At 35.6% G+C, this 13,788-nt stretch overlaps 1 protein-coding gene and 1 pseudogene across 1 annotated transcript in view; both read left to right on the top strand.

Moving 5' to 3' along the window:
* The window catches only part of LOC107736895 (one cut domain family member 2-like), a 25,346-nt gene extending 20,856 nt beyond the window's left edge, over window positions 1-4,490 (top strand). Inside the window, exon 2 of the mRNA XM_016548288.1 lies at window positions 4,130-4,490. Within this exon, the coding sequence (XP_016403774.1) occupies window positions 4,130-4,419 (290 nt within the window). The 3' untranslated portion in view covers window positions 4,420-4,490. The remainder of the gene's footprint in view (window positions 1-4,129) is intronic.
* Window positions 4,491-5,332: 842 nt separating this feature from the next.
* Window positions 5,333-5,909, top strand: LOC107736905 (one cut domain family member 2 pseudogene; annotated as a pseudogene).
* Window positions 5,910-13,788: the final 7,879 nt, after the last annotated feature.

Consider the following 13,788-nt stretch of genomic DNA (forward strand, 5'->3'; position numbering starts at 1 on the left):
ACAAACCTGTGTGTGTGTGTGTGTGTGAGAGAGAGAGAGAGAGAGTGTGTGTGTGTGTGTGTGTCACAAGACTGTGAATGAAACCCGATTGCTGTAGCAGAAACTCAATATGATATACTTATGATATACATCTGTGATTGTTTAGATGAAGATGTGCTGCATGGCAACATATAACAACAATAATTCATCATTACATTTCGCTGCATAACAAATGAATTAGTCAAAATGGTAATAATCAAGCTGTGGCATCTAGTCTAACTAGATTTTTGCAATCGAACATTTGTTTAAAGTTGTCTGGTTTTTCACAGAACACTTTTTTTCTGCAACATTTTAGTTGGGCATTCATCTTATGTTTCTTAAACGTTATTGCTACTTGTTTCAGAACATTCAGAGAACATAAAATTCTTTAATAATGTTATTTATACATCATTCACAGAACATTTCTGAAACATTTTAGTTGGGCATTCATCTAATGTTTTTTGAACATTATTAGTGCTTGTTTCAGAATGTTCAGAGAACATTCAAAATTCCGAACAAATGTTCTTCCAGGAACATTAATAAAACATTTGTTCAGAATTGTCTGGTCTTTAATAAAATTATTTGGGTTCTCAATGTTCAGATAACATTTAAAAGTAATGTTCCCATAATGTTTGCAAAATGATAAAATGGAACGTTCCCTTAAAGTTTCCAAACAACATTTTAAAAACATCCTTATACACACACACTACCGGTCAAAAGTTTGGGATCAGAACGATTTTTAATGTTTTTACAGGAGTGTCTTCTGCTCATCAAGGCTGCATTTATTTGATCAAAAATACAGGAAAAAATGTAATATTGTGAAAAATTATTATGATGTAAAATAACGTTTTTCTATTTTAATATACATTCAACTGTAATTTATTTCTGTGATGCGCAGCATTACAAGTCTTACTGATCCCAAACTTTTGAACGGCAGTGTATACTGTATATATATATATTACAAGGATGAAGGAACAGTATGAAAGCTTGTGCAAATCATTCTGAATAATCTGGACTTTAATGGGTTATAAATGTCTGTCTGAGTTTCAGATCCCTCAACACTCCCTTCTGCCATTGTTTCTGCATCAATTATACATGCAAAGTGTGGAAATATTGCTGTGCATTTGTCTTTATCAAATATTTAGTTTAAGCGTGCTGTGATAGGCACTCACTCACTCACACACATACGTGTAGTGCTGGTAGAAATGGTGTTCACCTTCATTTTATGTTGTTCGCAGATGAAAATCTCTGTTTTAGTTCATAATTAGTGCTGTTGATTTGTATTTTGAGTTGTTGCATGTGATTCTTCAGTGCAGATTTGTGATCATGTGATTATAGTTGAGAATTTAGGATTTTCATACACCTTTGGATGAAATGGATAAAATAATTTAGTAGAGATTACATTTATAAAAACAATTTCAATATTTAAAAAAAAAAATTATATTGGTAATATTGATAAAATAATGATAAAAATTTAATATATGAAAGCACAAGCTTTCACACAAACAAATCTGTTTAGTGCCTTTTATAATAAAAGAGAGAGAGACAAAGAAAAGATAAAGAGTGGTAAAGAGAAAGTAGTTTATGTAAATATTAATATAGAAGGCACACAAACATAAAAACCATCATGGTAACACACATGACACTAAAATAATGCAATAAGCATTAATTTAACAACACAAGATTTATTAAAATTGAAATGTATCACTCAAATGTATCGAATGCAATCAGATCAGATAGAAATGTTTGTCTTTTTAAAGGTGAGTGATTTGTAGACACACCTGCTGTTATATTTATAGTTTTCATCATAGTTTTCTAGTCTTCTCGATGTGTTGTGCATGAAATCTGTGTGATGTGCTTCAGCTTTAGCAGCGTTTACTGAGATCAGCAACAAACTCACACACAGTCAGCAGAATCCACAATCATTAAAGCCGTAGAAACACTTTCATACACATTAATAAGAAATTCTGCCCGAGGCCATGATGAAATATCCTACAGATATACTATAAGCAAGGCTGTTTTGAATGGATTGACTTCTCTGCAAAATGACATACCACCACAAATTATAGCTTTGCATTATAGAGCATGATGCTACACATGCAGTAAGTCATGTTTTAATTGCTAGACGGTTTGTGTATTTACCATTGAGTCTGTGTCTAGAGTGAAATACTAGCTGAGCACTTACTGTACAATTATTGTGCACTCTATGCTGCCTATTATTTTTAGAAATTGCATGAGAAACAGTATGCAATAAGAAATGATGCACGATTCTAGTGATTCAACTGTGTCGTAAAATGGTTCATTACTCGATGCTTTTCAACACGCTGCACACTAATTACATCTTGTGGTTAAAAGCCATTTTTGGACTGTTTCATATAATAACTCTATTTGTGCTAGGAAAACCATATAAAGCAATAAAAAATAACAATGTCATTGCACTTACACAAAGTATGAATAAATGAGTCTGTGAATAAATTATGTGAGTGGCATGCAGAAATCAGTTATATTTATGATTATTTGTTTTGCATTTTAATTCAGTTTTGTGTAAGAAAAAATACAAAAATCTGAAGTTTTAGTTGTCTAATTAAATGTCAAGAAAGAGATCTTAATTCATCATTTTAATGCAAAATTTTTATTTTAATGCATTGCATTGCATTTTAATTCAGTTGTGTGTGTAAAAAAAATTCTGCACCTTTAGCTGACTAATTAAAGAATGAGTGAAGAAATATATCTCTGGTTCATTTGTCATTATTAATGCATCATTCTTAATACATCATGTTATTATTTTATTTCAGTTTTGTGTAAAAAAAAAAAAAAAAAGAATGTTTCGCTGTCTAATTAGAGATCTCTGGTTAATTCTTCATTTTATTATTTTACTTTAATTTTTTTATTTGATTTGATTTTTGACATTATTTTAACTTGGTGCAATCATTTCTGCTGCTCAGACGTCAATATTGGGCCTAAACACACGATAACTACAGGATTAACAGAATAATGCATGTCTTTTCCTCATGTCTAGAAAACAGAAAAATATAAAGCAACTGCATTTGGAAAAAAATATTCTGATGGAATAAGTACAGGATTCGAGGAATTAGAAATGCAAGATGAATTTGAATGCATTGCATTGTGGTTTACTGCATATACTTTGTGTGCTTTTTTAGCCAAATGTTGCCGTTTATCCGGATCCATCAAGCACACTGCGCACAGTATACATACTGCAGAGCTCTCGCTCTGGTTTATCTGCTAATTATCAGGTGATCATGTGTTTTTGGTCTCTTGTGATAAAAGACCCTAAAAATAAAGCCAGCAGCTCCAGGTGAACACGAGCGAATTGCTCTGGGAATCTTAGTGGTCGCAGAAGTAATTACCTGGAGAGGATCTTTACCTTCCTCAAATCATCTAGAGCTTTCCTGTCAGACGCACTGATCCCAGAACAGATGCTACTCTGATTCCTGAGTGTTTATTAAAACACATCTCAGGAGGTTTGGTCTAATGGTAGTTTTGTTATTGTTAACTGAAAACTAAAGTCAAACAATTAACTCATTAATTAAATTAAATTAAAATTAAAATTTAAAAAAATGCATTTTAGATGAAAAAACAAAAGCACATCAAATTACTAATATTGAAATAAAAACAAATTAAAGCTAAATAGAAATAAAAACAAAATCTAATAAAAATATTATAAGCACATAACGAAATTACTAAAACTAAAACTGAAATAAAAATAATAAATAACAATTAAAGCTAAAAGACATTTAAAAAAAAATAAAAAGCATATTAAAAAAAATGACAAGCACAAGTTACTAAAACTAAAATTGATATAAAGCAAATTAAAGCTAAATAAAAATATTTTAAAAATGTTAATAAATACTATAATAACACTGACAGTGTTAAACATAAATAACCTTTTCTGTCACTTTGTTGTTATTTTCTCTTTTATGTAACTGTAATCTAATTGTAGGTGGTGCAATAAAGCCCAGGGCTGATAATCCAAAGGCTGTAGGTTCGAACCCTGCATTAAATGTAAGTGCATGAATAAACGTGTGAATGATTCTAACGTGTTTCTTCTCTTTCTTTTGTGTCTCCTTTCTAACAAACGAAACCCCCGAAGCGTGCAAAAGAAAAGAGCTGGACCCCAGCAAAGACAACAGGAGCAATACACCAAAGAAGTCGCGGCTGGTTTTCACAGACCTGCAGCGGCGAACACTTCTGGCCATCTTTAAGGAGAACAAGCGCCCGTCCAGAGAGATACAGCTGACCATCTCGCAGCAGCTGGGTCTGGAACTGAACACTGTCAGCAACTTCTTCATGAACGCCCGCAGACGCAGCCTGGACAAATGGCTGGACGAGGTGAGTGCGGGCAACACGTCATCCACCTCCAGCACTTGTACCAAAGCATGATCCCGGAGAGGAGAAGAGGAGAAAATCATTCCGAAGGGCAACGAGACGAGAGAAGCTGCTTACCGGCTCGAGTCAGAGTCAAAAACACACCGATCCGTTCATCCAAACAGCCAAACGTCCGGAAAAACGCTGCTTTCTCTGCTCCAGTCCAAAGCATTGTTAAAAAATAAAAAAATGACAAGCACATACAATTACTAATATTGAAATAAAATAAAAACTAATAAAAATGTTATAAACACATAACAAAATTACTAAAACTGAAATAAAAATAATTGAAAGCTAAATCCAAATATTAAAAAATACACTAATAAAACTGACAAAAGCACATAACGAAATTACTAAAACTGAAATAAAAAAAAACTAATAAAAATGAAAAGCACATAACAAAATTACTAAAAACTGAATTAAGAGTAAATTAAAGCTAATTAGAAATATTTAAGAAATAATAAAAATAACAAAAGCACATCAAATTACTAATATTGAAATAAATAATAAATACAAATTAAAGCTAAAATAAATAAAAAACTAATAAAAATGAAAAGCACATAAAATTACTAAAAACTGAATTAAAAGTAAATTAAAGCTAATTAGAAATATTTAAAAAATAATAAAATGACAAAAGCACATAAAATTACTAATATTGAAATAAAAACAAATTAAAGCTAAATGGAAATAAAAACAAAAACTAATAAAAATATTATAAGCACATAACGAAATTACTAAAACTAAAACTGAAATAAAAATAATAAATAACAATTAAAGCTAAAAGACATTTAAAAAAAAATAAAAAGCATATTAAAAAAAATGACAAGCACAAGTTACTAAAACTAAAATTGATATAAAGCAAATTAAAGCTAAATAAAAATATTTTAAAAATGTTAATAAATACTATAATAACACTGACAGTGTTAAACATAAATAACCTTTTCTGTCACTTTGTTGTTATTTTCTCTTTTATGTAACTGTAATCTAATTGTAGGTGGTGCAATAAAGCCCAGGGCTGATAATCCAAAGGCTGTAGGTTCGAACCCTGCATTAAATGTAAGTGCATGAATAAACGTGTGAATGATTCTAACGTGTTTCTTCTCTTTCTTTTGTGTCTCCTTTCTAACAAACGAAACCCCCGAAGCGTGCAAAAGAAAAGAGCTGGACCCCAGCAAAGACAACAGGAGCAATACACCAAAGAAGTCGCGGCTGGTTTTCACAGACCTGCAGCGGCGAACACTTCTGGCCATCTTTAAGGAGAACAAGCGCCCGTCCAGAGAGATACAGCTGACCATCTCGCAGCAGCTGGGTCTGGAACTGAACACTGTCAGCAACTTCTTCATGAACGCCCGCAGACGCAGCCTGGACAAATGGCTGGACGAGGTGAGTGCGGGCAACACGTCATCCACCTCCAGCACTTGTACCAAAGCATGATCCCGGAGAGGAGAAGAGGAGAAAATCATTCCGAAGGGCAACGAGACGAGAGAAGCTGCTTACCGGCTCGAGTCAGAGTCAAAAACACACCGATCCGTTCATCCAAACAGCCAAACGTCCGGAAAAACGCTGCTTTCTCTGCTCCAGTCCAAAGCATTGACACCAATGAATGATCAAAGCCAATCAAAAACATGGTTAACTTTACATTTGGCTTTGAACTGAAGAGAAGACCAAAGGGTTTGCATTTCACATCTACATTCACTTGAAATTAGCTTTGATTTTCATTTCCTGAAGTGTGTGTGTGTGTGTGTGTGTGTGTGTGAGTGTGTACCTGAGTTGAGCGGCGGGCATGGCTGGCGCGGCTCTCCGCAAGCATACTCCACACTGGCGCAGCAGCACTCAGATTTGGTCACAGCGCCGAAGAATGGTCGCACACACTGACCACGCTGTGTGTGTGTGTGTGTGTGTGGAGATACTTTAAGTACAAAAACACATCCAGGTCACATTTATTGCAATATTTTACACTGCTAATAGAGTATTTTTGTCTTGTTTTTGAGTACAAATAATATACATTTACGTGAGAAACAAAAATAATAATAAGATATTTTCTGAAAAATCTACCAAAATGAAGTGAGTTTTGCTTAAAACAAGAAAAAAAAATCTGCCAACAAGGTCAGAAAAATAAACTTAATTCAAAGGGAAAAAATTTTTTCTAACGTAATTATAAAACATACAAATATATTATATTAATATATAATTATTATTTATTATTTCACACAAAAATGGCTTAATTTTGATAAATTCTTAAAAAAAAAACAAGACTTAATACCTTAATTAATTTTGCTTTTCAAATGTATCCTCATTTAACAATTTTTAGATATTTCTGGAAAACAAACAAGGAAGAAAATTAATTTTTGCAGTGTAATTGGCATGATGCATACAGGCTTTTTAAATAATAATAATAACTCCCAAAAAATCCCATTGTCAATTATTGCTCCTATTGTTGTTACTGTAATACAGCAATTTTTATTACAGTAATGAGAATTATTTTTTGTTTGCATTATGGTAATGCATTTTGGTTAAAGAAAAAAATCACACATGTTCTTCTTTGTGAGATTCACCCATAACACATGAACAGCAACCTAAATAACCGCACAGGTTTAAGTTGGCATTGGGTCGCAGGGTTTTCTAACACACCGATGAAGCGTTTCAGCTCCACATGGTACAAAACCCCCGTCAGAAGCACAAAGCACAACACACGTGAAGGACACACTGACCGCAGATCTCTCACACCGTTACTGGCCAGCCGGGTTTGTGAGCACAATCCTGAAGCACATTACATTTGCAATAGAACAGGGGCTGGACCACACCGATTGTTCTTCGATGGTTCAAAAACAACTCAGGATGATACGACCGAAGAACATGCATCTCACGAGCTCAACACACTCAATTAAATTACACTGCAAAACACACACACACACACATATGCATCGCTGTATGACTGTAATTGTATTATGCTATGAAAAAGCAAACACAAGTGAACTGGCATTGGTGATCAGGGCCTTTACAAGAGTTTAAGAGGACAATCTCCACACCAATGCCTACCAGTTTAGCTTTCCGAAGGTGTGCATGACTCCTTCCCTCATAGTTTTAGCTCACTTCCACATACTAGCTGTTTCATACACTCATCTCAAATTCCCTCGTCCTCATTTATTATTGAACCGATGGACAAACGGAGCCGGTAAGCAGTTCTCTCCCGGGTTACGCTTGGATCACTCAAAACGGACACTGAAGACTTTTTGTATTTATTGACAAATCGACACCAAAGAAACTTTTTCTGCACCTAACTGTTCTGCAAACGAAAACTGTTCAAAGGAAAAAAACAAAAGCCAAAAAACCCCAAAATGACAGCGACAAAGAGGGAACGCCGAGCCGTCGTCTTTGTTGTGCTCGGATCGGTGGAGACTTTGGAAGCAGAATGGGATCGGAAGGGTTTTCAAATGCGACGGAGCTGTTCCCACGGCAACGGAGAATGAAGCGTCTCTCAAAAACACAAGTCGAAGATTGTCTTTAATGTGTGCCTATGCAGCTTTTTCAACCAAAATGGAAAGAACAACAAAAACCTCATCAGCTACAATACCAAAGATTCAGAGTTACTCCCGCCGCTGTTCCCTTCAGTTCGGGCTCGCAGCGGTGCTTCTCTCCAAACACGGGACGATGACGACAAAGCGGGAACGCCGAGCCGTCGTCTTTGTTGCGTTCGGATCGGTGGAGACATTGGAAGCAGAATGGGATCGGAAGGGTTTTTAAATGCGACGGAGCTGTTCCCATGGCAACGGAGAATGAAGCGTCTCTCAAAAACACAAGTCGAAGATTGTCTTTAATGTGTGCCTATGCAGCTTTTTCAACCAAAATGGAAAGAACAACAAAAACCTCATCAGCTACAATACCAAAGATTCAGAGTTACTCCCGCCGCTGTTCCCTTCAGTTCGGGCTCGCAGCGGTGCTTCTCTCCAAACACGGGACATCTAGGGTTCAGCGTTTGGTTTTTTCATCCGTTCTGCAGCTAAAACTAAAGGTGTAACTCAGCCTGATGGGCATACCAAAGATAAACACCTTTAAGCACATGCAGCCTCACCTTTTCCCATTTTCCCAAGCCGAACGACTCATCATCTTGTAGTTTTGTGCTCATATCCCATCGTAGTCCAACGACAGTTCAATTCCACCAATGCAAACATCATCCATCCATCATTTCCCAACATATGCACGCTTGCTTCCAAGCGCTGAATCGCGAGTCCTGTGTTTGAGAGAGCTGCTGCAGCCGCTTACATCATATACTATATTCCATCTAAAAAGCCAATAATCTGCCAAAAACGCTAGAGAGGAAACTGCAGACTGTAGGTCGAATAGCTTTATCCTTTAGGTTTCTCTCTTTAAAAGCTTCTAGTCCAAAGATTCTCGGTTGGAGCTTCATCGGCTCTTCACGACAGTCAGGTTTTTAGCAACACGGGCCAAAGAGCTTTCCTTTGCTTGTCTTAGTACTTATATTTTGCCAATGCATCTGTACAATGTCTTACCCAGGTTTTGCAATATGTGATTTATTTATGTAATTTATATTTGTTATGATTGAACTTAATTTAAATTGCCAAAAAATCTCACCTTTTATCCTGATTAGCTTGCTAAAGTTTACATTTACTTCGTTTGCATGTTGGACACCATCAGACGTATTTATTTATGACTAGTATTTAATTAGATGTAATTGACTATTTAAGACTACTAGTGCATCAAAGATGCAGTGCTTCTCTTAATTTATTAGTTAGCTTTACTTTAAAAAGCAACTTTAATTTTTCTTAGAAAGATGATTCTGGAAATGAGTTAGCGATTGGGGTTTAGTTGTAATTTGCATGTGTGTCTGTCGAGACTTTATGGAAATCGTTTAGGTTTTGTTTGTCCTTTTCTTTCGAATGAAAACAATCTTTCTGAAGGGTCATTTGCGATCGATTACACCGTTCTGTTGAAGGACGAGCAGCGAATTTCAGCCAGATCGTATACGGGGCCACACGTTAACAGAGATCAACGCAGGACTCACCAAAGATAAATCCCATGGATGCTGAGAGGCCGTTTATTCATTGCTTCACTCGTAGAAGGACGTAGAGGAATCCCTTAAAAACTAGAAAAAGCTGCTTCCAAGACTGACTTGTGTGTGTGTGTGTGTATAAAAGTCTTTCTATCTCTATAGTGAGAACCACAGAGGCTACCTCACTGAATTTTCCATTTGTAATTTTAATCGTGTTGATGAAACCAAAGATACCAAAGATTTCTTTTTCTCGAGTACGGTCTGCGCTTGACGCCATGCTTTGGATATTTTGATAACGCCACTCTCTCTTCTTCCTCTTCTTCCTCTTTCAGACACGAGTTCCTCCTCTCCTCGGAAAAACAAGTGCAATGGAGCGGATGGGACTCGTGTCGAGTTGTAGATTTTAGTGCTGTGCGCTTCTGATCGTCTCTTTATCGGTCAGAATGTAAAAGACCTTGATGCAAAAACCAACCCACAAACAAAGACCTATCCGGCACAGAAACATCAACATTACCCATTATTCTTTAATCAAACGCATATTGAAATTAATGGAAATGTTCAAATATTCAAAGTTTTGATGGTTTGTTCTACTCAAATTTAAACTGCAAAAGTGGTACAGAAGTGCCTCTGAAGTGGCATTTAAGTCTCTTTACACAGACTGTTTAATGCTGCTCAGAAGCGGCATAAATGCATTTACACAGCAATTGCAACTACAGGCATAATTTAGTCTGGCTTTTATGCAGCATTGCATCTTTACACTACATTTTAAACAGGCTTATGTCAGCTGTGTAAAGAGCACGTCAAACGCTGCAGGATGATTCACGCACTGAACTTTAATACTCTCGTCAAATTTACACTGCAAAGGTGGCACAGAAGCGCCTCTGACGTGGCATTTAGGTGTCTTTACACAGACAGTTTAATGCTGCTCAGAGGAGGCATAAATGCTTTTGCACAGCAATTACAACTCTATTCTGTAATACTAGGGGCTAAGGTGGCTCAAAACAGGCATAATTTAGTCTGGCATTTATGCAGCATTGCGTCTTTAAATTTTAAGCAGGCTTAGAGCAGCCTTAACACAGCTGTGTAAACACAGCACATCAAGTGATGCTGAACGATGCACGCACTGAGCTTTAATATCTATGCCAAATTTACACTGCAGAGGTGGCACAGAAGCACTTCTAAGCAGTATTAAACAGTTTGTGTAAAGACACTTAAATGCCACTTCAGAAGTGGCATAAATGCATTTACTCGGCGAACTGCAACTGTATACTTTGATGCTGCTCAGAGGTGGCATAAATGCCTTTTTGTCATATGCTGCGTTGCATTTAGTAGGAATTTCCAACTACCTAAACTTAAGGCATCTTTACACAGCAGAGTTAAGGCTGCTTTATGCATGCTCAGAAATTCAGTAATGCTGCATTAAAGCCAGACTAAATGATGCCTGATTTGAGCCACCTCAGCCACTTCTAAGCAGTATTACAGATTAAACAATCCGTTTTATTTACAACTTGAAAAAAAAGTGCAATAAAAAGCCACTTCAGACTTGCAGAATTTCACAACTCCACACTTTTGTTAGGAATGATGATGATAAACATTCACTTCTAAGCAAATAAAATACATAAATTCGTCAAAGTTCTTTCATCACATGATGATGAAACCTGTTTAGCAAACCTTATTAAGGAAAAACATCCACAAGTGGTTTTGAATGGAACGCCAGCCTTCTCAAAAAAAAAATCCATTCTGTCAAAAACAATGTTGGTGTTTCTGTGCACCACGAAATCTAAAACCAAAGACCAAATCGAATCATCTCATAGCAGACCGAAGGGACTACTCCGTCCCAAGTAGCTAATATTCTTCAACCCCGACAAAGACGTAGAGCGCGCTTTTGTTGCAAAGTATGAGATATCGTTGGATGAGTGCCTTGCTTGAACCAAAGCGAAGTTTCGACCTCTCTGTTTCTTCTTCGGTTAGTACCTCAGCGACAGGAAAATCCTGCGAGACGCGGTTTTTATGGTGCTTTGCAATGCAATCCTGCAAAGACTAACGATACCAAAGGCTTTCTAAACTTTCCTTTTTCCTTCTTTTGAATGGTTGCAAAGCTTTAAATAAGAAAAGAAACCCCTGAGGCATGTCAAGGGCGCAGACCGTGCTTTTCTTACCAAATTTTTCTCGGATATACCTCATAGAAGATAGTGTTAGGGTATTGTTATTATAGCGTATGTATTAAATTATTCACTTACTCTTATTTTTTAGTAACTGTGACTTAAGACAAACTAAGAAAAAAAGCTTTAGACATCTTAAGTTGTGATTTTTTTTGTAATAGCTGAGGTTCGCTTACCCAAAAAAAACACACAATGCTTGTCTTTTTCTCTCTTGTTAATGTGACAACTTTCACAAATGTTTTGTGGTGCAAGTTTTTTTGTTGATTTTATTTTTATTTTTTGTGAAGGGTGGCTCATATTCTCAACAAGGATATTATTTTTGGATGGGGAATGGTTTGTTGCTAGAATGAGCCTCGAGTTTACCGTTTTCAGTCGGTTGTGCAGCTTCGATTTCATTTTACATCATGCATTTGCTCCTTCGATTCTCCATGTGAAAATGTAGCATTGCATCCATCATTCAATGCCGTAGCCTTGATTTATGCATGAGTATCTTTACGGTTCTAGCTAGCGTGTAATGCATTGTCGTTCAATAGCTTTTGAGTTTGGATCCGTCTCGTTTTATTTGAACTGAGCCTCTTTTTTTTTTTGCATGCCGGCCTGATCGAATTCTTGAAGAGTTCAGCTCGGATGTGGATAGAAACATCGTGCACTCGATCAGTTCGGTTTGCGATCGTACCGTGAAGCTTGGCGGAAGCGAATCGAACAAATCGTTCTGATCGAGTGCATCGTCAGCTGTGCTGAACAGGGACACGAGTCAGTTTGTTTGAACACCACTCAAATTTGACTCCCAAATTGGACTTTTTATTGAATCATTCTGCTCTAGATGCGTCTGCAACACCAATCCTGTCCAAAAATACAACAACTAAACATGGAAAGTCCTCAGATACAGTTGAAATGTACCAGACAATCTACTGCTGATGTAAAAACACTTTGAGAACTGAGTCACAGGCGTTTCAGGAGTTGTTTAACTGAGTTAAACATCTTGTGTTTTCATATGAAGGAAATTCCTAAGGTCGTGTATGTAACCGGATGTAACGTCAAACGCGGATATTATGGACTGTATTCCAAAGATCTGCTTTTTTTATTCAAATTGAAAATGGATTCTTTTCTTTTTCAGTTTCATCGTTTTGTTCACTTGTTGGTTTGTTAAACCATGTTCATGTAAAAATGAATTGTTGGAAATAGCGAGGGAAAATTGATCAAATTGGAATTTTTGCATTCATGATCAACGTCTTTAAAACATTCAAAGTTCATGTTCTTCCACAAAATGTTTGACCATAAATAAACAGAACAAGTGATTTTATTCCGAAACTATTTGTTTCATCAATCACAACAATAAAACCTGTCTTATGATGTAAATGTAAATTTTGCACGGTCTCAAATTTCACAACTTCTGTCTTATTTAAAACGTTGAAATGTCCAAAGATTGTATTTTTTATTTATTGTAATGCATATTGAAGAATCAAACGTAGTTTATTTACACGGTTTGATAGCATATTTGACCATTTTCAGTTCATTTCATTACACATAAAGATAACTAAATTGGGTTTTGAAAAAAAAAACTTTACATACTATTTTTATTTTTTTTTACATTTTAATTTAATAAAGGAATCATTTAAACTTCACGACAAAATGTTATTTAAAAAATTTATTTTTTTTACATTCTCATTCAGCAGATAAACCAAAGTTACTTTTATTTGTTGAATGAAAATTAAAAATTTTCACACAAGTTTAAATTTTACAAATTCAGTTTCAACAAAATCATTTTTGAAACTTCAAGAAAAGTTATTAAAAATTCTAAACTGTTACTGTGTGCAAATTATAATATTTTTAACATTTTCATTCAACAAATGAAAAATTCTGTTTTAAAACTTCAAGAAAAGTTGTTTAAAAATGTTAAACTCTTATTGTGCATCTTTTTTATATTTTCATTCAACTAATTAATGTTTTTTCAAACTTCAAGAAAAGTTATTGTTAAAAAATTTAAATCATTAATGTGTACAAATTTCAACTTTGTTTACACTTTCATTCAACAAATGAAAGCCAGTTCCCTTTCATGGGAACTTCGAACTGCGTCCTCTAGGGGTCGCTATGGGGAACGCCTCGTCGTGACCCGTGTCTGAAGCATACATTGAAAAACACCAACTCGTTGGCCGGCGACAGCCATGACGTCACTACCGGTGCGACTATAGTATAAATAGGCGCCGGGAG

Source organism: Sinocyclocheilus rhinocerous, unplaced genomic scaffold (genome assembly GCF_001515625.1).
Source record: "Sinocyclocheilus rhinocerous isolate Xijiao unplaced genomic scaffold, SAMN03320098_v1.1 scaffold2868, whole genome shotgun sequence".
NCBI classification, from domain to species: Eukaryota; Metazoa; Chordata; class Actinopteri; order Cypriniformes; family Cyprinidae; genus Sinocyclocheilus; species Sinocyclocheilus rhinocerous.